Source organism: Oikopleura dioica, chromosome 1 (assembly GCF_907165135.1).
Source record: "Oikopleura dioica chromosome 1, OKI2018_I68_1.0, whole genome shotgun sequence".
Classification (NCBI taxonomy): domain Eukaryota; kingdom Metazoa; phylum Chordata; class Appendicularia; order Copelata; family Oikopleuridae; genus Oikopleura; species Oikopleura dioica.
The window spans coordinates 4,798,776-4,818,656 of NC_137291.1; the positions used below are offsets into that span (position 1 = coordinate 4,798,776).

The 19,881-nt window shown below is 40.1% G+C and overlaps 6 protein-coding genes and 4 long non-coding RNA genes across 11 annotated transcripts; 4 read left to right on the plus strand and 6 right to left on the minus strand.

Annotated features, from left to right (window-relative positions):
* Positions 1–904: 904 nt before the first annotated feature.
* LOC145696346 (uncharacterized) lies at positions 905–1,685 on the minus strand. The gene is made up of 3 exons (XR_014133801.1): positions 1,541–1,685; positions 1,181–1,315; positions 905–1,135 (listed from the first exon to the last, which is right to left on the minus strand). It is a non-coding gene; the product is annotated as an uncharacterized LOC145696346 (long non-coding RNA).
* Positions 1,657–3,740, plus strand: LOC145696183 (arsenite methyltransferase-like). 2 transcript variants are annotated; one of them, XM_081773290.1, is made up of 7 exons: positions 1,657–1,761; positions 1,806–2,002; positions 2,045–2,198; positions 2,702–2,999; positions 3,040–3,220; positions 3,266–3,509; positions 3,552–3,740. In XM_081773290.1, exons 2-7 carry the CDS (start codon positions 1,903–1,905, stop codon positions 3,661–3,663), a joined length of 1,089 nt encoding a protein of 362 aa, XP_081629416.1. In that variant the 5' UTR covers positions 1,657–1,761; positions 1,806–1,902; the 3' UTR covers positions 3,664–3,740. The 2 variants fall into 2 exon arrangements, with proteins under 2 accessions (XP_081629416.1, XP_081629341.1); XM_081773215.1 differs by having other exon boundaries at positions 1,693–2,002.
* On the minus strand, positions 3,704–4,773 carry LOC145711704 (phosphoglycerate mutase 1-like). Its single transcript, XM_081789395.1, has 5 exons — positions 4,695–4,773; positions 4,411–4,652; positions 4,079–4,336; positions 3,935–4,035; positions 3,704–3,892 (listed from the first exon to the last, which is right to left on the minus strand). Exons 1-5 carry the CDS (start codon positions 4,743–4,745, stop codon positions 3,726–3,728), a joined length of 819 nt encoding a protein of 272 aa, XP_081645521.1. The 5' UTR covers positions 4,746–4,773; the 3' UTR covers positions 3,704–3,725.
* Positions 4,774–5,335: 562 nt separating this feature from the next.
* On the minus strand, positions 5,336–6,088 carry LOC145711145 (uncharacterized). Its single transcript, XR_014135124.1, has 3 exons — positions 5,975–6,088; positions 5,868–5,932; positions 5,336–5,820 (listed from the first exon to the last, which is right to left on the minus strand). It is a non-coding gene; the product is annotated as an uncharacterized LOC145711145 (long non-coding RNA).
* A 985-nt stretch (positions 6,089–7,073) lies between these two features.
* Positions 7,074–7,699, minus strand: LOC145712361 (uncharacterized). The gene is made up of 3 exons (XR_014135220.1): positions 7,628–7,699; positions 7,422–7,534; positions 7,074–7,378 (listed from the first exon to the last, which is right to left on the minus strand). It is a non-coding gene; the product is annotated as an uncharacterized LOC145712361 (long non-coding RNA).
* A 171-nt stretch (positions 7,700–7,870) lies between these two features.
* On the minus strand, positions 7,871–10,380 carry LOC145711705 (uncharacterized). The gene is made up of 8 exons (XM_081789396.1): positions 10,235–10,380; positions 10,080–10,192; positions 9,667–10,037; positions 9,194–9,313; positions 8,857–9,146; positions 8,274–8,445; positions 8,159–8,223; positions 7,871–8,113 (listed from the first exon to the last, which is right to left on the minus strand). Exons 1-8 carry the CDS (start codon positions 10,378–10,380, stop codon positions 7,951–7,953), a joined length of 1,440 nt encoding a protein of 479 aa, XP_081645522.1. The 3' UTR covers positions 7,871–7,950.
* Positions 10,381–10,733: 353 nt separating this feature from the next.
* On the plus strand, positions 10,734–11,326 carry LOC145711373 (uncharacterized). Its single transcript, XR_014135166.1, has 3 exons — positions 10,734–10,852; positions 10,920–11,066; positions 11,115–11,326. It is a non-coding gene; the product is annotated as an uncharacterized LOC145711373 (long non-coding RNA).
* A 134-nt stretch (positions 11,327–11,460) lies between these two features.
* LOC145711706 (uncharacterized) lies at positions 11,461–13,796 on the plus strand. The gene is made up of 6 exons (XM_081789397.1): positions 11,461–12,031; positions 12,073–12,311; positions 12,353–12,645; positions 12,938–13,283; positions 13,329–13,526; positions 13,575–13,796. The coding sequence occupies exons 1-6, from the start codon at positions 11,461–11,463 to the stop codon at positions 13,719–13,721; spliced, it is 1,794 nt and encodes a 597-aa protein (XP_081645523.1). The 3' UTR covers positions 13,722–13,796.
* Positions 13,797–16,312: 2,516 nt separating this feature from the next.
* LOC145711707 (uncharacterized) lies at positions 16,313–17,182 on the minus strand. Its single transcript, XM_081789398.1, has 5 exons — positions 17,106–17,182; positions 16,963–17,066; positions 16,811–16,914; positions 16,654–16,770; positions 16,313–16,607 (listed from the first exon to the last, which is right to left on the minus strand). The coding sequence occupies exons 2-5, from the start codon at positions 17,050–17,052 to the stop codon at positions 16,313–16,315; spliced, it is 606 nt and encodes a 201-aa protein (XP_081645524.1). The 5' UTR covers positions 17,053–17,066; positions 17,106–17,182.
* Positions 17,183–18,970: 1,788 nt separating this feature from the next.
* On the plus strand, positions 18,971–19,873 carry LOC145711708 (uncharacterized). Its single transcript, XM_081789399.1, has 2 exons — positions 18,971–19,103; positions 19,149–19,873. Exons 1-2 carry the CDS (start codon positions 18,983–18,985, stop codon positions 19,871–19,873), a joined length of 846 nt encoding a protein of 281 aa, XP_081645525.1. The 5' UTR covers positions 18,971–18,982.
* Positions 19,874–19,881: the final 8 nt, after the last annotated feature.

Below are 19,881 nucleotides of genomic sequence, written 5' to 3' on the forward strand. Positions count from 1 at the left end.
ATCGAGATGGGGAATTTTACTGATGGATTTGAGCAGTTCGCGAGCGAGAAAGAAGAAGAGCCGATTACTATCAAAATCGGAGGAATCAAGAAGAATGCTTCATTGTCTATCGGCGTGCTGACTTTTCAAGAAGGGCTGGACTTCTGTGAAAAAAGAGGGAAATTAATGCCAGATGATGTTTTCGAGATTGCGGAAGAAGGAACCGATTTTCTATTTTTGAAAATTTTTTTTCAGAAAATGGGAAAATCGAAGTCAGCTGATAAAACATTCTCCGACCACGAAAAGGCCCACGACCTTTTTGTCTGGATAAATGCTTCGTTTTCAGTCGCGAACTATTCAATCAAAGCTCAAATAAAAGCAGGGCCTTCGTTAAGTTCAGTTTTGGAAAAGACTTGGCTGGAATTTCTTGAGAAACCGATCTGGATTATGCAAACTTATCGCACTTCGAAGAAACCTGGGGAGAGTTTTCTTTATTACAACACGGTGGAGGCATTTCAGAGGGTTAAAAGAATCAGTTTTATTTGCGAAGAGGACCGTTTTTTAAATGGAACTGGAGAGATAAAAATTCAAACAAGGTAAAAATCAAAACTTGAAAATCAAAAATTTCAACGATCTTTTTTCTTTTAGTTTTTCAATTGAATCCATCCCGTGTTCGCCAATGATCATCACCAACATCTTTCTTAAAGAATATTTCAGCGGAGAAAATTTTCTCCGAAACAATGTGAATCTTTTTAGCGGGCTGTATCGAAAAGATTTTAATAAGGAAAAATCTCGCCAGTTAAATCTGACTTTCAAAAATGAGGAAAACTTTGCTCTTTCCTTGATGAGAGGAACTTTGAGAACAGTTGAGCAGCAATCTGTTAGAAAAGTCATCTGCGTTTGAGATTTTTTTGAATACATAAAATTTCAAAATTGGAGTGTATTTTTTTTTGATTGAAAATTTCAAAGTTTGGCTTGCAGTTCAAAGCAAAGTAAGAGTGAAAACATGTTTTTTTGCAAAAAAAAAGGTTGTTTTTTAGGACGTCTTCGTTGATTTCAGCTTTTTCTATTTGACTAAATCTTGGTTGAGGTAAATGACGCAGGCAACAGCGCACAATATCGCAGCTCCAGCACTTGCCACTGGCGAGTCTGCTTTCTGAAATAAGGGGTTGGGAAAGAAATGATAAGAAAGAGGACATACCTGGCCGGAATAAGATGGCGCTTTGTTGAGTTGGTTAGCGAAGGAGGAAAGTGGACTGGACGATTTGAAGTTTGGGCTCGATTTGAAGGTTTCTTTTGGGACTTCGCGGGTAAAGAATCTTCGCGCCAAGGAGAGCTAGAAATGATGTTCGAATGATAAGAATATTTTTATAGAGGAATTCGGAGCTAGAAATTCGTTTAGTAGGCGTTTCCTGAGCTCGCTTTTCGTGATTGGACCAATTTCAGTTTCTCAGAGGTTAAAAAGAGAATCATTTAATTATTTTGATTGTTTATTTAATTTAATAATCGAGAGAATAAAAAAAAGGTATTTTCGGAAAACCCGAATTCGGCGGCTACTTACTCTCATTTTTTTGAAATTTTTCTTCGGTTTCTTATTCCTCTGTTTCTTTCTTTTTTTGCGATTTTTGACCAGATCTAAACTGATTCTGAAAAAAGATTGATTTTGTGCCTACGCACTCCACGGGCACGCTTCGCCAGTTCGGTCATTAAAAAACTTGTTGTTTTGTCGCTTTTGTCTTGGCTCTAGAAAATCGTCTAGCAAAACACCCATTCCTTCCCTAAGTCAATAATAATTACCGTAGCAGTTACATAACAGCTAGAATTAGAAAGAAGAAGAAGAAGCTATAAAAGCGCTTGCGGATAGAGCAAATATCGTAGGCTTGAGTAAAGTCTTTCAGAAAAAAATATTCGGCTGAATTATTTATGCTCAGAAATTTTTCAAGAAGATTTGTTTCGAGAAGTTTTTCCAGCGCTAGAATCATGTCCGGTACCCACGATGATGTTCAAAAGTACTATGGAAAAGGTAAGACATTTTTTCGGGATTTTTTTGTTAAAGAAGTTAAAGATTTAACCTGTTCGGATGATTTGAAGACATCAGCATGCACGACTCCAGCGGCGGCAATGTCCAAATCGGTTAAGAAAGCGCTGTCGAAGATTCACGATGAAGTTTTGACGAAATACTACGGCTGCGGTCTTTGCATTCCTCCAGCTCTTGAAGGGTAAGTTTCCTGGCTCAAAGGGTCTGAAAAACCTTTATCGAAAAACCGCAGAGCGGCTTTTTTTTAAACGAAGCCGCAGAGCGGATTTGCCAGAATCTAATAATAGTTTAAAATGTTAATTTCGCGAAGCCGCTTTGCGGCTTCGTTTTTAAAAAAGCCCCTACGCGGCTTTTCGATAGTGATATTTAAGACCCTGAGTCAGTTTTTCTAAACAGCTGTGCTCGGCAACCTGAGTTGAAAACCTGAGTCAGGGTCTGAAAGATTGAAAAGAAAAGCCGCGTCGCGGCTTTTTTAAAAATAAAGCGGCCTCGCAAAATTATTATTCAATCGTATTTTCAACTTCTGGCGAAGCCGCTTCGCGGCTTCATTTTTAGAAAAGCCACTACGCGGCTTTTGTTTTCGATCTTTCAGACCCTGACTCAGTTTTTCTTCTCATGGTGCCGAGCCCAGCTAGACAGGCTGCCGAGCCTATGTAAGTTCCCTTTTCCAAATTATTTTTCTAGAGCCCGAGTTCTCGATCTCGGCTGTGGAGCAGGAAGAGATGTCTACGCAATCGCCCAGCTCGTCGGCGAGTCTGGCCACGTGATCGGCGTAGATATGACCGAGGAGCAACTCGAAACCGCTCGGAAATACGAAGATTTTCATCGACAAGCTTTTGGTTATGAAAAATCAAATGTGACGTTCAAAAAAGGCCTCATTGAAAAACTCGGGGACGTCGGAATCGAGGACAATTCGATCGATGTTATTGTTTCAAATTGCGTCATTAACTTGGTGCCCGACAAGGAATCTGTCATCAAAGAGGTGAAAAAAGAGGTTTTTCCGATCAAGAAAGAGATTCTAGGTCGCTCGAGTTTTGAAGGAAGGAGGAGAACTGTACTTCAGCGATGTTTACTCTGACAAGGAAATTTCCGAAGCTGCGAGAAAGGATTACGTCCTTTGGGGAGAATGCATCTCAGGAGCGCTTCTTTGGACTGATTTGTACGATCTTTGCGAAGAATTCGAGCTGTCTCCTCCTCTTCTCGGTATGAAACTCGGATAGAACGCCCTCCCCTTATTTTATTTTCTAGTCGAGTGCCATCCCTTCGTGGTCCAGGAAGAACTGGCCGAGAAACTTGGCTCGACTCGATTCGTCAGCGCTACTTACCGAATCTTCAAGCCGTCAACCTCTCCCTCAAACGAAAAAGTCAAAGTCACTTACAACGGTCAAATCCCAGAAGTGGAAACCTTCGAGCTCGCAGCCAATTATCAGCTGAAAAAAGACGTTGCAAAGGCCCTTCCCGTCGATGTTTCTGCTGATCTGAGAGCATCAAGGTGAGTTTTGGCAGAAAAATCGGGTTGGAAATGGATTTTTAGATACGAGAAATTCTTCGTTTTCGAGAAGACCGGGTGTGTTCCTTCTCAAGCGCGACCGCTGAATCCGTTCAACAAAGATATTCAAACTGAAAACGCTGGTGGCTGCTGCTAACTCTCAACAAAGAGGAGAAGGAGTTCTGTGTCATGTTTTTATTGAATAAAGAATGGGGACTTTTAGCGAACATAAGTTTTGGTTGTCTGATCTTTGACTTTTTCAAGGCCGGTTTTGACGATTTTCTCGTCGCTTATGAATTCTAGAGATTTCGTCGGCTTCATGTCTTTGTCGAATTCGTAGATGAAGGGGATGCCTGTTGGGAGATTGAGATTGATGATGTCTTCCTCTTAAAATACAGCGTTTTCGAGTCGAAAAAGGGGCTGTTTACCAGAAACGTTGTCGATATTCTTGATCAGTCCTCGGAGTAAGTTTCCATGCGCGGCTAAAAGAACCGTCTTTCCAGATTTGATGGCTGGCTCAATCTCGTCTTTCCGAAATCATGGGTCCCAAAAACGATATTTTTGCTAAAAACCTTTTTTGGTATTTTTGGGACCCTTTCCAATAAACCCAGGAGCGATCGGTTGTCATTTTGAGACTTTCAGATGTTGGAAATTCTTCTTTTGGGACATCGACGAAGACTTTGTTCTGTTGAATTTGAGTGTAGTATGGATTGCTTTGGCTGATTGGTGGAGGAGCTACGTCGTATGATCGGCGCCAGAGTTTGACTTGGTCGGCTCCGTATTTTGCCACGGCGACCACTTTGTTTTGGCCGGTAAGATCGCTTTCAGGGCTCAATAAATTCTTTTAAATTTCAAGCTAGAAGAAAAAAATTAATTCTAGCGCTCAATTATGTCAAAAAAGAGCCCTTTCCCATAATGCCTCTCATTCAGCCGCCAAGATCTCTTCACTTCAACATCTTCTTTGACCCCAAGCTCCTCTAGAATCAAGTCGCAAGTCTGATTCGCCCGAAGAAGAAGGGACGAAAATGCAGCATCGACTTCGATCCCTTTTTCTTTCAGTGCTTTTCCGGCTTGTCGCGCTTCATTTTCGCCAGTTTTGGTAAGAGGGCAATTGTACCAGCCGCAAAAAAGTTTTCCATGATTCCACTAGAAAATTTTTTTGAAAAAAATCGACCATCGATGCTTTACCTGAGATTCACCATGGCGAACCATTACGATTCTGAGCGGCTTTTCCGTCATTTTTTTTCTCTCTTCTGAGTTAACTATAGTTATATGTCACAAACGAAGTAATTACTGACCTGACTGATAGCCCCGGAATGAAGTTCTATCGACCCCGGGGCGAAATAATGAATGATGCAAGATTATTCGAAATTCTATAATCAGACTAAGAATAGCTTACAGAGAGAAAGATGCCGAAGGTTGTTTTTATGCGGCATGGAGAGTCGACTTTTAACAAATCTGATAGATTCAGTAGCTGGATAGGTGAGTTTAATAGAATAACGAGTTATGTAATCATCATTATAAGATGCGGATCTGACGGAGAAAGGAAAAGAGCAAGCAAAAGACACAGCTGAAAAACTGAAAGCTTTCAACATCTCTAGAATTTTTTCATCGTCACTCAAACGGTCAAGAAATACAGCAAGAATCGTCAGTCAGATCCTTGCTTTGCCAAAAGAATCCGTTTCCAGCTCAGAAAAATTGAATGAAAGACATTATGGGTAAGCTTTTCAGGCGAAAATCATATCACGTGTTAAGAATTTTGACTGGTCTTTCTCGATCCGAAGCTCGAAATCGCTACGGAGTCGACCAAGTCCAACATTGGCGCCGCTCTTTCACTGGAAAGCCCCCTGAAATACCGGAAGATCTCGCCTTTATGTGGCGAATTCCATACGATCAGAACTTCCCAAGATCAGAAAGCCTGGAGGATGTTTCAAAACGAGCGCCTGTTTATTTCGATGAAGAAATTCGCCCGTTTGTTGAGAAGGGAGAGAATGTGTTGGTTGTAAGTCATGGAGCACCGATAAGATCGATTTTGATGGAACTGAAGAGTTTGTCGGAAGAAGAAGCGGCGAGGATTGAGATCGCGAATGCGGAATTTATTGTGTATGATTTCGAAATAAAAGAGAAGTAAGCATGATTGTTGATAGATGTTTTTCAAAGCAAGTAACAAAAGTCTTGAGAACAGAAGTCGCTGCATTGATTGGGAGTCGTTTCAAAGACAATCGGTCGGTAACAATTACCGCTATGATCGTGAAGGACGCTGGTGGAGGTGATTGTATCGTTTTGCTATTCCGCGCGTTCAACTGTATTGTAACTGAAGGATAAATAACTATAGGTACGATTTTGCAAGCTATCTCTTACCTGTCTACTCCGCCAAAAACAATAAAAAATGAGTCAAGAAAAATCATCGAAGCATATCTTTGATACTAAAATTTTTTTTTTGAAATTCATAAGACTAATTATTTTACGTTTTGCATTTGACCTGCAATACTCCACTGGTTATTTTTAAAGAAATGAACATCTTTGACGTAAGAGCTGCCATCGTATCCCCCAACTGTTATGATTAGGCCTCAGACGTAAAAAATCATCACCACTAGCCGGTCGTCGTACGGTAACAAGAGTAGGCTCATTCGAAAGCTCTTGAACAGGGCTTTCTGTTGGGCTTATAAAAAAAACTGGGCCCTGTCGTTCGTTTTCGAGATATTTGATTTTGAAGGTAAGCTTCGAAAAATATTTTTCAAAATAACTCGTAACAGAAAGGGAGGGACCAGTTTTTTTATCGGTCAAATAGAAAGGCCTTATCAAGACCTTTCGAATGAGCCCTCTCATGTTCCCGTACGATGACCGGATGGTGAAAATCGTCTTTTTTACGTCCGAGGCCTAGTTATGATACCATCTTCTGTGGACGCGCAAGTGTGGTAGTAAAATTTAGATCCACCAGGATGCGTTGTCAAGTCTTGCCAACCACTTAAAATATTAAAAAAAAAATAAACCAAATAACATGGGAACCTAAATTCCAGAATTTCGACGGAGCTTGATTGATAACCAGCAATAATCGCCGCTTGTCCATGATAAAGACTCATACAAGCACGCTTATGCTGGACTTTGACATCGCTTATTGCTCGAATAGTTTCGCCATTAAAGCTTTCGCATTTGAGAGCCGCACTGTCAGAATTGCAGAGAACAGTTTCCTCCACAACTTCAGGAATTGTGATTAAAGAACCAGTACCAGCATAAAAATCATTGATGAGCCGTTTGCCAGTGTCCTCGATCAAGCATTCATCAATTTTCGCAATCTTTAGGATATTTTCTTTGAAATTTTTGCGTCATAATACCTTTTTAGGATCTTGATAGCCTCCGAAAAGAAACATCTGTCCACTCAGAATCGCCGATCCAGAGTTATAAAGAAACTGCGTACTTGTTGATGGGGACGAGTAAAAACGGTTTTCCTTGATAAAGTTTTGAAAGAAGCTGAGAAATGAAAAAAAAGAGGATTTCAAAACAAGCCTGTATATGACCATCAGCGGACATCATGTAACTGAAATCAACAAATCCACTTGAACTGCTCTGACACATTGCAGTGATATATTTTTGGCAGGTGTATCCACTTTCGCAAGGGCAACCAAGGGGACAGCCACTGTTACAAGGACATTTTCTAGAATCTTCAACAAGAAGCTGAGTGCATCCGTTGTAGCAGGTTTCATCGGCGGTACAATTACGAAAGCACGAATTGAAATCTTGATTGACTTCCTTTATGCATTGCTGGTAGTCGACATTGTTGATTTCCGGCGATCGGCATGTACAGACACTGTGAGGACAATCAACGCAGCCGTTTTTACAAAGCTCGAAGCAGGGACAAGCTCGATAGCAATCTTAGATCGAGAAATTTTTTCTGTAATTTGGTGATTTTCATACCCGTGTACGAGCTTAAACATTCCCTCTCGCAACCCGCGCTCTCACATGTATCCTTGCATTCGATGTAGTCTAGATAGCAGTAGCTGTCACACAGCACTGCTAAATCCTCATCACTAGAATAGAGAATTTTTTTCAATGTAGCAAATTCTATTTTGATTTGAAAGAGGCAAAGCCATTTTCCACACAATAAAAAAATAATAACTTACGGGCATTCTCCCTCCCGAAAAACAGGGCGAAAAGCTTCCAGAGCGTAAACCAAAAAAATCAGTAATTTCAACATATTCTCTTTTATGAGAGCTTCTCAGGTGCTTCCATTTCCCCGGCAAGAGTGCTATTTGCTCTGATATAACATTAACTATTCGCAGTTAAATATCAAGCTCCCTGCGCCCGGTCCGCTTTTTCACATCCTCATTACAGTAAATCGTCAAACACCAAAATTCACTGTTAATTAAAAATATACTGACATATACTGAGTACAGAAATATTATTCTTGGAGAAAATACGTAAGTAATTTCAGGAAAGATCTTCTTCAAGGCAAAAAGTAACAAAAGTCTTGAGAACAGAATTCGCTGCATTGATCGGGCCTTGTTTCGAAGACTATTGGATGCAAGCAATCTCCGCCATGATCGTGAATGACGCTTGTGGAGGTTACTGTCTCGTTCTGCCATTCCGCGCGTTCCACTGTATTGTAACTGAAAAATAGGATATCAAGATCTTTTCTACCTTTTTTTTCCTACTTGTTGTTTCCGCCAAAAACAATAAAGAATGAGTCCAGAAAAATCATCGAACCAAATTGGTAATTCTTAAAAAAGTTTTTGTGAATTTTTTGAAAAATAATATCATTCTTCTTACGTTTTGCATTTTACCCGCAACAGTCCACTGGTCATTTTTAAAGTAAAAAACTTCTTTGGAAAAAGAACTTCCACTATATCCTCCAACTGTAAGAATCCCATCATCAGTAGAAGCGCAAGTGTGACGGTAAAATGTTGACCCGCCAGGATGTTCTGTCAAATTTTGCCAGCCGCTAAAATTTTAGCAAATGCATTTTAATTAAAATGAAGAAAATAAGTTTAAAAAGCAACCTCAATAAAAGTTGAAAATCCTGTGAGCTAGCTGAGCTACAGCAATTTTGAAGAGAGGGTCAGCTCAGCTCAATGCTTTTTCGAAAAGGGCCAGCTCAGCTCAGCTAGCTCAATTTCGACCTCAGCACAGCTAGCTAAGCTCGCTCAGTTTGAGTAATCGTCAGCTCAGCTCACCTCAGCTCATCAATTTTCAGAAAAGCCCCAGCTCAGCTTAGCTCAGCTCATTTTTTTGAAAAAATCAGCTCAGCTCAGTAGTTGTTATAAGAGACCAGCTCAGCTCAGCTCAGCTCGATTTCGACCTCAGCTCAGCTAGCTCAGCTCAGAAAAATGTTTCAAAAATTTGCGTATCTTACCTGAACTCCAAAAATTCGACGGAATCTGAATGATAACCAGCGATTATAACCGCTTGTCCAAGATAGAGACTCATACAACCCTGCTGGTGCTGGACTTGAACATCGCTCATAGCCTTGGTCGCCTCCCCGTTGAAGCTCTCGCATTTGAGAGCCGTAGTTGAATACGAATTGCAGAGAATAGTTTCTTCAACTATTTCTGGAAGAGTGACCAGCGAGCCTTCAATCCCATAAAAATTATTGATCAGTCGTTTTCCAGTGTCTTCAATCGCGCATTCCTCGATTCTCGCAACCTTTTTGTATATATTTTTTTACTTGATGAATAATAATTGATAAATACTTTTTTTGGATCTTGGTTGCCTCCGTAAAGAAACATCTGCCCATTGAGAATCGCAAATCCAGAATTGTAAAGGAATTGGTATGAGCCAGTGGACAACGGAGACGAGTAATAGCGATTTTCCTTGTTATTGTTTCGAAATTTCTTGAGATGAAAAATAGAAAAAAAATTTTTTTTTGGTCTTCCAGCAGTAGGTCTTCCACCAATAGGTCCTCCGGAGGACCCTTATAAAAATATCCATAATCGAGGTATAAATATGCAATATTTGCAATAACCGACTTTCCCAACTTTACCCCCTTATTACGTAATAACCACGTGACCTCTAGAATTTCTAAACCCCTTGTGCACCACCTCCTAACCCCTCCCTACAAGTTAACTATTTATCATATCGCCCTATCTCTTACAGATTTAGAGCTTTAAAGGACAAATGACCTGCCAACCTGAAAAAATCAGTGTTAATATCTCTCTAAACAAGCCTGAATATGTCCATTAGCCGAGATCATGTAACTAAAATCAACGTATGAACTTGCACTTTGCCGCTGACAAATTGCAGTGATATATTTTTGACAAGAGTATCCACTTTCGCACGGGCAACCAAGGGGGCAGCCGCTGTTGCATGGACATTTATCCGACTCCTCAACGAGCAGTGAATAGCATTGATCGTAACAAGCTCGCTCAGTGTACTGGCAATTTCCAACGCAGGAAGTAAAGTGGTCGTTTGCTTCTTTAATACATTGTCGATGATCAATGTTGTCAATTTCTGGGGAACGGCAAGTACAAACACTGTTGTCACAATCAGAACAACCATTTGGACAAAGCTCGAAACAAGGGCATCGCGAATAACAGCCTTGAAAATAAATGAAAAGCAAGAAAAAACTGGCAAATTTACCAGCATATGCGTTCAGGCAAATTCTCTCACAGCCGGATTCCTCACAAGCGTCTTTGCACGCGGCATAATCGATGTAACAATGGCTGTCGCACAGAATTGCGAGATCTTCATCGCTAGAATCAATAGTATGTATGGCGAAATCTCCAGTAACTTACGGGCACTCTCCTTCCCGAAGAACAGGGCGAAAAGCTGCAAAAGCGGAAACAAAGAAAATCAGTATTTTCAACATTTTCTCTTTGATCAGAGCTTTTCGGTTGTTCCTGAGTCCCCGGCAAGAGTGGTATTTGCTCGAATATAACATTAACTATCCGCAGTTAAGGACCCCCCCCCCCGTCAGCTTTTTTCGAAAAATAGAATTTCGGAATTTTAAAATTTTGACCCAAAAAATATACTGAGTTATTTCATGGAAGAGCAGAAATCAAATCTCCCCAATTTTAAAACAATAGCTTGTCAAACATAAAATCTCATTTTTCAAGAATGAGTTTTCACAAGAAGAATTTTGCTCTTTAGGACCAAGTTTTTAGTTTATAAGAGAGATGAGTTTGAAAGATTTATCTGCTTATGGGCAAAGGTTCAAAAATGAGTCGTAAAAAATTTTTAAAATATTTAAAAATCTATTAAAAAAATTATAAAAAATTTTTCTTTATGTAATTTTATTTTTTTTCAATTTTGCTTGAAAATTAATTCCTTTGTGGCGAAAAAATTACTCAGGAGTGTAAAATCAACGCAATAACCTTTGTTAGAGATCAGCAGCGGACCATTATGATTCTGAGGTAAATATCAAAAGCAATCGTAAAGTTCAGCGATCGCCGCGATCAGATTCTTACTTTTATTTTTAAGAGCGAACATGCTCGGATTCCAGAAGAGATTGATCTTTATAGCCGGAATTATCTTCTTCTGTCTGCAGTATGGGTGGATTTATTGGACAGCAGAGAAACTGATTTATTTTTCAATAAAATTGGGCGTCATTTTTTATGAATCTTTAAAGTGAGTTAGCAGAAGTAAATTTCTTTGCTCAAACTATTCATTTTTCAGCGAGGTGGTTCTGAAGTGTTTCGATTTTATGGCGATCCTTGCTGTCTCATTCTGGTACTTTTGCATGGCGAGAAAAACCGTGAAGCACGAAAATTCCGATTCCGCGAAACGAAATGAATTTCTGTTCAAAGGCCGTACCTCCTAACTAACACTCATTCACTGCTTGAAAACTGATGTCAATAAAAATTGAAGAAATCGCTGAATGACGCAATTCAGCGAAATTGAAAAATCGCCAAATTGAACCTTACGTGTCGCGCATTCTAACTAATCGTCAGTAAATTAGCTCCAAAATTATCCCCTCGCCCCCTGTTCTCTTGAAATTGTTCATTAAAAAAATTTGCGTTCGATGAAACTTTCTTTCATTTTCTTCTCCATTTCACGAATAAGAGCGCAGGAGCCAGAGTATGACGATGAGTTCACAACACCAAACTGGGTCTCCACATCAACTTTTTCCGCGACAACAGAATTTTCTTCAACAACATCAGGGGCATCAACATTTGCTTCAACAACGTTTCCAACAACGGAGGAGATGATTTTGTCAAGTATTGCTTCGTCGACCGAGATTTTTACAGTTCCCTTAACTGATTCGCCAGATTTTTCGACTCAAGAAGAAACGACGGTGAGAGAATCGACTGAGGGGTGGACCTTGCCGGGCTTGGCCGCGCCTCTAGAATTGTTATCAACAGAAAAATCAGAAGAACCAGAAGAATCCGATGAGTCATTGAAATTCGGCCTACCACCCGGTTTAAACCCAACCTCAACAGCTGTGACCGTCCCAGAAGCAACAACAACAGCAAAAACAACAACAGAGGAAGAAACAACAACGATTTCTCTCGAAACAAACAATCAAAATTTTCCACCTTTTTTCACCGGCCAAGAAAATCAGCGAAGCATCGATATTCTCGGCGATTATTCAGGTTTTTTCTCGATTCAAGCGCTTTTTCTATAGTTTTTCTAGTGCAATGCGATAACAAACGACTCTGCATTTACGTCAGAAAGCAGTTTCTCCTCGACAATCAAATCCGAGAAGATGAATTTGTCGAGTTTGGACTTCAGGGGCTTCAAAATGACGAAAACGGAGCCATTTGCGGAGAGTACCAGAGTGTTGTCGACCCAACTTTGGACACGACTGGATATTTGCAGTTTTGCTCTTTCCCGAATGCAATTAGCGGGTGGGGCTGTGGAACTTCTTTTCAGGTTGGTTCTCTTTTCCCTTCCTCTCTTCATCTTTTCTTTAGCAAAATGACACGCATTTCATTTACGAAAACAACGTCTTCTTCCGCCGGAGCCCGTTATTCGCCATTGGCATCAATGGAACTTGCACGACCGAGAGAAACATGCTCGTTTCTGACACGATGGGAGTCTACATCAACAATCCAAAGATGATCACGATGACGATTCCGATTTTCAGAGGTGGCGAGTTTCCTGTCATGATGAATTTGTACCAAGATATGACTTGGAGCGCGGCATATCAACAGGAAAGGATCAGAAAAACAATCATGATAGTGGTGATTTTCGGATTATCGGAAATGTCAGCAATCTCGTTTTTAGCATAAATAACGTTTTTGTCAAAAATGTCGTTTTTTTTCAAAATATTGCTTTTGTCAAAAATTTCGTTTTCTTCAAAAATGTCGTTTTTTTTTCAAAAATATCGTTTTTGTCAAAAATAACGCTTTTTTCAAAATGTCGCTTTTGTCAAAAAATTCTTTTATTTTGTCAAATATATCGATTTTGTCAAAAACATTGTTTTTCTCAAAAATGTCGTTCTTTTAAAAATATCCTCTTTCTCGAAAATAGCATTTTTGTCAAAAATGTCGATTTAGTCAAAATGTCGTTTCTGTCATAAAATGTCAAAAACACACTCATTCTTCTTCTGACCCATCAAAGCCCCCCTTTCTCGACCTTGGCCTCAGTCCAACTGAAATCAGCTACATGTTCATCGCCATCCGCCACATCAAACCCCTCCCAGGAGCATCAGTTCAAGTCCTTCGTCTTTGGGGAACCCCTAGCGCGGACTCGAGAGATCCATCATTTTACAATATCATCTCTGATCAATGCAGGGAAAAGGTCAATGGTCACCCTGTTTTTGAAGTTGACAACTTTTTGAATGGAGAAGGAAGTATTGTCAGATACCAAGTTCCTGTCTTTGCTTTTCCCAATTCCGGCAAGGTAAGAATGAGCATTATAAGCCCGATTAAGGAGGCTGGGTTAAAGGTTTATCTCCACGCAGATGTCAGAATCTGCTTTCAAGACAACGGCCTTACTGTTTGCACAAAAACCTGCGCTCCGTACACTTTCAGTCGGAAAAGAAGATCGTCAGATGAGCTTATTGACGACTCAGAAACAATCACTTGGGGACCAATCTACATCAACAAACCAGATGATCCTACAGATCGCCTCGGCCAAGCTACAGTAAATATTTGATGTTCAATTTTTTTTTTCATCAAATAATTTTTCTAGCTAAAAGTAGCGAATCAAGAAGAAAATCTTTCGGGTGAAGTAAAATTGATCATCGTTGTCGTCATCGGCTCTGTCTCAGTCCTCATTCTTGGAATCATTCTCGGAGTCTTGCTGAAAAGAAGCTTGGCAAGAAAAGATTTCACCTGATACCTTTTTTTCTCAAATCTGTAAACTTTTCTTTATACAAAGTCCTGCTGCTTTTGACCCTTTTGAAACAAGAAAAAGTACGAACGAATGAGTCACTGTATTTTACTCTTCCAGCTGTTGAGTATAAAGTTTTCAACTTTATAAATATCCTCATTATCTTCCGTGATGAATTTTTCATTCGATCGGAGCTTCATTTCCACCAGTTTTTCTAGCACTTTTTCCTCCGACTACAAAATTGGTTGTTGAAAAAGGAACATTTTCCCCGAGCACCTTTTTGAGTAAAAATGACAGGACAGAAATTGTATTCTGAAAGCCATCACACAGTTTGTCTTCATAAAGAGCGTAGACGAATCCTTTCGCGGTCTCGAATTTCCTCCATGATTCCAATTTCTTGTTCATTGTTTCTTTGAAACATTTTGCTAGAAACGGTTCGAACGCGAAATCATCTTTTATGACTTCGGAATAAGAACCCTTTCCCTATAAAATTAGGCGAAAATACGATGTAAGAATTGCGGTTGACCCCGGGCGGAAGACAGAAGCCGTAAAAAGCAAGCAACACGTGGTCAGACTTGCTCCCCCGTAAGTGATAAACAGCTCCTCGTTCGGTAGCAGCTCGCGATCCGCGTGCAGAATAAAGTCACCTGTCTCCACATCTCAATTTCAAGTTGATTAATTTGAGCGCTCGAACTTCTACCTGTTTCATAGTAGCAATTTGGCGTGCTGGAATGGTTGATAAGGTCCATAAAGGGGCACATAAAGGCGCTTCTGGAAGTGTCTTTGTCAGAACAGTAGTCTAAAATCAGGTTAAAAGAAGCCATCTGGCTGATTTTTGGCTCGGCAACCTGAGAAGAAAACCTGAGTCAGGGTTGTAAAAGAGAAAAATGAAAAGCCGCGTAGCGGCTTTTTTTTTAAAACGAAGCCGCGAAGCGGCTTCGCAATTATTACCTTTTATATCTAAAGAAAATTCTGGCGAAGCCGCTTTGCGGCTTCTTTGTAACGGTTAAGCTCTTTCAAACCCTGAGTCAGGTTTTCTGCACAGGTTGCCGAGCTCAGATTCCGCCGTTTTTTCGTACCAAGATCTGAGGTTTCCATATAATTCGGCAAAGAGAAGGTCCTACTTAGGACCATTGAATAAGCCCAAGTAAGGTCCGCTTTGGTCAGTCCAATCTGTTTGCCCAGGGCGAAGCAGAGCTCTGTGACATTCTTCTGCAGCGCGACTGATAAGAGATAAACCTCGCAGGGCAAATTGGCCATGGCCTTGGGCGAGTAGTCCAGTGGGAGAGAAAAGTGTTCCGGGAGCGTTTGAATGAATTTTTTCATGATGGGAGTGAGCGGTTTTCGCCGTTCTAGAGCCAAATGAAGCGCTAGAAAGAGGATGAGAAAAAGGGAGGAGGAAGAAAAGGGAGGACCTAGAATTTGATGGCAGGAGAGAGTGATTTTCTTTTGACGAATAAAATTGGCCATGGAGTTTGGAGAAGAGTCGAATGAATGGAGATTGATTTGGCAGGATTTGGGGATGCGGATCAAAACCTCATCCTCTTTTATCGGCGCTGAAAAAAAGGTAACACAGAGTTCAAGACGCCTCATGACCTGCCACCATGAATTTTTATAGCAAGTACTTAGGCAGAACTAAATTTCTATTTTTACCACTTTCCTGATCCCCCTCTGAGTCAAGCCATTTCCTCGAAAACGTATCTGTTAACGTGCGCGGCGATTAATAAATTTTGACCTGTCCGCGCGCGAAGGGAGGCTATTAATTTTTCTAGCGCTGATGAAAGCAATAAATCGTGTCTTTTACTTGCAAAAGCATTTTCACCTTTTTTCCCTTTCTCATTATTTTTAAGCAGTGGTGGCTTCTTGGTATTCAGTATTTGACTTACCAGCGGCGATAATTCCAAGGTCAAAAGCAGTTTTTGAGACTTGGATTCTCGGGTCCACAAAGCCGTCGCTTTCGATATGTGATCTGAAAAGAGAAATTTACAAAAAAAATATATTTAAAAAATTTTATAATTTAATTTTTTTAAATAAATTTATTCAATACTTTGTTATAATTTAAATTTGTTAATTAAATTAATATTTTTAATCATTTTTAAATATTTTTTCGATAAATAAAAAAAATATTTTAAATTTATGCATTTCAAAAATAAAAAAAAACCTCCAAAACAAAATCTCATGCGGCTTTTTAGCGGCTTAAATGAGCGACTCAACAGAAAGCCGCATTTTGAGGCGCCAAACATGAGTTTTCATGAAAAGGACTCGCCTCAACTCATCAATCGCCCTCTTCTTCTCCGGGTCCATTTCTCCTGTTTCCTTCGTTTCTCAATCTTCAGTCTTCGCAAAAGTGACAATCGCGCCAAGAACTGAGAGCGCGTCAAACTTTCCCGAGGGCGCTAGTGAAAGGTTTTCTAGAGCAGGGCGCCCTGCAATAATTTTTTTATTTTATCGACCTTTCAGGAACACTACTGTATATTTTACTGTATTATTTCTTTAGTACGAGAGTCGGTTTTTTTTATTTAAAAAAAAACTATTTTTTGTTAGAAATTTATTAAATAAAGTTTTAAAAAAATGAAAATGGAAGAAAATTTCACTTATCAGCAGGGAAAGTTCTTTGATCGATGCTCGGATTCGGTGATAACAGCTTTGAAGAAGCTTTGGAAGTTTCTTCTTGATTGAGAAGCAGTGCATCTGTGAGCCCATAATTCGAGAGCACGGAAGGAGAATTCGAGTAGAACATTCTTGCACTGTGGCTTTCCTTCAACGCCTATCAAAGAATTAAACACCCGATTCTTTCCCCGTCTCGCCTGTTTTTGAGCTCTCATTTTGTGCACAATAAAGACCATGATGAAAACTGTCGCCGTCACGAGACCAACCAATGCCATTATCTGTCTGAATAGGGCTTAGCTTGAACCAAAACCTTGATAATAAAACTTACAGGACGAAAATACTGAGATTCTCTTTTGGTCCACAAATGACGGTTTTGGTCAAAAGGCACGACTTTGCATTGACGTTGATTTTTGGCGATGACTCATCTTCCATGTCTTCGAATTCCCTAAAAAATTATTTTCCGCCTGTATAAAACAAGATCTTACAGTATCCCAACAAGTCCATTTCCAGGGCTTTGGATGAATTCACAGTCTTCTGAGTCCAAATCAACCGATGTCTCTTCAATTATTCTTGAGCTGTCTTCACAAATCTTAATTAAAAACAGAATCAAGTCTGGCAGACAAATGAACCAACAAACCTCCCCTTGGGATCTGAAAAGACTCCAAAAGTGAGTTGGCGGTGCGCAGCATTTTTCCTCTGAGGTCAGGACCATGCAAGTTTGCCACATTGCCGTCCCACGGACTTATTTTTTGAGGTTAAGAATATTTGGTCAGGACTTACATTTTTCCTTGTCGATGATTTTCCAGCATTTGTTGCATATTTCAGGAATGCAGTAAGCTAACAAAGAGTTTTTTTCCAGCAAAACTTCCCCAAAAAATAAAATTTTTCAAAATTTTAAGGGTGTAGCCCCCGAAAAATCGATTAAGTTTTTATTTGCTACTTTTTCTCAAAATTGGTTGTTTCCTGGTTTCATTTGTTTGGACCTGAGTGAGGTTCCTTTGGTCATAAAATTAGTTGTTCAAAGTAAATTTCCGATTTCGATGAATTATGAAAATTTTGTCTAACAGTATAGGAATTGGCAGAAAAACAAGAGTTATTTTTTCAAAATATTCTCAAAAGAAAAAATCAAATTTTTAATAATTTTCATTGATTTATGATTTTTACTTTCCAAAATTTACATCTTCAATTTTCCGGAAAAAATAAACTTAAATGACAAAAGTTTAATTCAAAATTAAAAGAACTCCCTGTCCTTCGAGTTTCATCTCTCCTGCTCTCTGAAGGCTCTTGTTCAATTTGCGATAGCTGGAAGAGCTCCTCCTTTTATAAATTGAATGCGACATACTGTGCGTTCTGACAGTGTCTTTCACGATTGAAGTACGTTCTTTAGATTTGTTTCAAAGTATTTTCGAGATAGCGAGTTAGTTAAACTTCTCCTCATTTATTCAGAAGCTGGCGCACAAGATGGCGTGCCAGAACGAACATGACCCAGGGTCGCGGATATAAATGATTCAGCTGCTATTATTTTTCGTGGCGTTGGTTATTATCGAGATTGACATGGAAAAAGAATGCACAATATAGATTTGATGAGAGGCAATCTTTGACGCAATGGATTCAGCGTCATATTCTTTCAAAAGTGACTTACTGAATATTGCGCTAAAATAAGGATCTGAGAAAGAGTTGCAAATTTTGCTTTATTTTTGCTGAAGTGAGCGAAGCTGATCTGCGTGTAAAATTCCCTGAGCTGAGCTGGCCTACTTCGGAGCTCACTGAGCTATGCTGAGCTGAGCTTCCCTTTTTCAGAGGTCATCGAGCTGAGCTGGCCTTAATTAGAGCTGAGCTGAGCTGAGCTATTTTACTTTATGTTCAGTAGTAAAATTGTGTTAAAATCATTGAGCTGAGCTGAGCTGAGTGATAGTTATCTGAGCTGATCAGATCAGATCATTTTCGAAGATCACTGAGCTGAGCGATTGCTCAGCATTCTCAAGCAGCTCAGCCAACTCAGCTCAACAAATTTGCAACTCTGAGATTCTTTGACAAGTAAGCTCAGTTTTGACCCAATCTCAGCTAGCCTTGGCTCGACAACCTGTCTACAAAACCTGAGTCAGGCTTTAAAAGGGGAAAAATAAATTTTTTTTTAACGAAGCCGCGAAACGGCTTGGTCATTATTTGCGAAACACGCAATTGTTATTTTGGCGAATCGGTCTCATTTGAAAAAAGGAGCTGTTTTCCGAGAAAAAACTGCGACGGCCTATTTTTTTTTTCCAAGAAATGTACAAAAGTAAAACCACTTGGCCATTTCAGCACGATAATATAATGATCTATTATGTATCGGAAAACGCACTTCTTTTTCTATTTTTAATTACCACAAGTCACTTGACAAATGTGGCTATCAAAAAGTGACCAACTCTCGAAAGGACACATGTTACCAGTATTTCTACTGGCAAATACTGAATCAGTTACAGAATGCGAGGGCACAGATGAACATGAACCTCTTACACTCGTTTTGTTTAAAAATTGGTCAAAATTGCATGTCAAAAAAGCATGGCAAAAAGAACTCAAATTGACATCCATGGGAAAAAGCCCATCTGATGGTTCGATCAAAATTTCACCACCAAAAAAATCGAGTTTAGCTGTGCCCGACCCAAAAGAGAGAAATAATGCGGCTTAGTTCCGGGGCATTTTTGCTTTTGCAAAGCGATGCGTTCAAGATTTCAAACTTGAATGCTGAGAATTTGGACTTTCAGATCGAGTTTGATTCTGGAGCCCATTTAGCTTACGGTAAAAATGGCCAAGAGAGCTGGAAATTATGATTTCTTAATTAAGATATTTTGAAAAACGAAGATGCTTTCGTCTATTCCGACGGAGTCCGCTACTCCGTTGCCGATGGAAATCTCCTGCCCGTCGACTTCAAGTCCCTTCCTGCTCAAACTGACAAGCTCGGCGATTTCGACATGAACATTTGGACTTGGAAATTTGGCCCCGAGGAGAACATCATGATGACCGTGATGAAAAACTACTTCGAAACCGAAGCGCTCATTTTTGAAACTCATTTGCCCCGTGGAGTTGAAAACTCTTCAGCTGGAAGAAAAGATACTTCTTGCACCGGCTGGCCTGCGCTGAAAGTGAATGAAGACAACGACGATATTGGCTTTACGACTCCAGGGGGCAATGTCATGGGCTGGACGATGATGGCAGCGGGCAAGTACAAACTCGATGAACTCAGGGTTGCTCCTCTCGAGGGAAGATTCATGGCTGACCGCCAGGGAGGCATTACTTTGCTTTACGGAGGAGATTCGCACCAAATGGACGCGGTGATTCTCTCGCCATTCAATGAGTTTATGACTCAGGAATTGGTCACGAATACCCTTAATGCTGGGCGACACTGGTTATGTCGCCAAATGTCGACAAATGTCACCGAATGTCGACAAATGTCCCCGAATGCTGAAAAATGTCCCCGAATGTCGATAAATGTCGACAAATGTCCCCGAATGTCGACAAATGTCGACAAATGTCCCCGGATATTGCCGAATGTCGCTGGATGTTGCTGAATGTCGCC

Coding starts and splice junctions, on each gene's coding strand:
- LOC145696183 (XM_081773290.1), top strand. CDS start 1,903: ATGCTCAGAAATTTTTCAAGAAGATTTGTTTCGAGAAGTTTTTCCAGC. Junction 2,003..2,044: donor TCAAAAGTACTATGGAAAAG/GTAAGACATTTT, acceptor AAGAAGTTAAAG/ATTTAACCTGTTCGGATGAT. Junction 2,199..2,701: donor ATTCCTCCAGCTCTTGAAGG/GTAAGTTTCCTG, acceptor TTATTTTTCTAG/AGCCCGAGTTCTCGATCTCG.
- LOC145711704 (XM_081789395.1), bottom strand. CDS start 4,745: ATGACGGAAAAGCCGCTCAGAATCGTAATGGTTCGCCATGGTGAATCT. Junction 4,653..4,694: donor TTCGCCATGGTGAATCTCAG/GTAAAGCATCGA, acceptor AAAATTTTCTAG/TGGAATCATGGAAAACTTTT. Junction 3,893..3,934: donor GAATATCGACAACGTTTCTG/GTAAACAGCCCC, acceptor CTGTATTTTAAG/AGGAAGACATCATCAATCTC.
- LOC145711705 (XM_081789396.1), bottom strand. CDS start 10,380: ATGTTATATTCGAGCAAATACCACTCTTGCCGGGGACTCAGGAACAAC. Junction 8,446..8,856: donor GTCGAATTTTTGGAGTTCAG/GTAAGATACGCA, acceptor CTAAAATTTTAG/CGGCTGGCAAAATTTGACAG. Junction 8,224..8,273: donor TTGCGGGTAAAATGCAAAAC/GTAAGAAGAATG, acceptor AACTTTTTTAAG/AATTACCAATTTGGTTCGAT.
- LOC145711706 (XM_081789397.1), top strand. CDS start 11,461: ATGAAACTTTCTTTCATTTTCTTCTCCATTTCACGAATAAGAGCGCAG. Junction 12,312..12,352: donor GCTGTGGAACTTCTTTTCAG/GTTGGTTCTCTT, acceptor TCTTTTCTTTAG/CAAAATGACACGCATTTCAT. Junction 13,527..13,574: donor ATCGCCTCGGCCAAGCTACA/GTAAATATTTGA, acceptor TAATTTTTCTAG/CTAAAAGTAGCGAATCAAGA.
- LOC145711707 (XM_081789398.1), bottom strand. CDS start 17,052: ATGTGGCAAACTTGCATGGTCCTGACCTCAGAGGAAAAATGCTGCGCA. Junction 16,915..16,962: donor TTTTCAGATCCCAAGGGGAG/GTTTGTTGGTTC, acceptor TTTTTAATTAAG/ATTTGTGAAGACAGCTCAAG. Junction 16,608..16,653: donor AATCTCAGTATTTTCGTCCT/GTAAGTTTTATT, acceptor AGCCCTATTCAG/ACAGATAATGGCATTGGTTG.
- LOC145711708 (XM_081789399.1), top strand. CDS start 18,983: ATGCGGCTTAGTTCCGGGGCATTTTTGCTTTTGCAAAGCGATGCGTTC. Junction 19,104..19,148: donor TGGAGCCCATTTAGCTTACG/GTAAAAATGGCC, acceptor TTCTTAATTAAG/ATATTTTGAAAAACGAAGAT.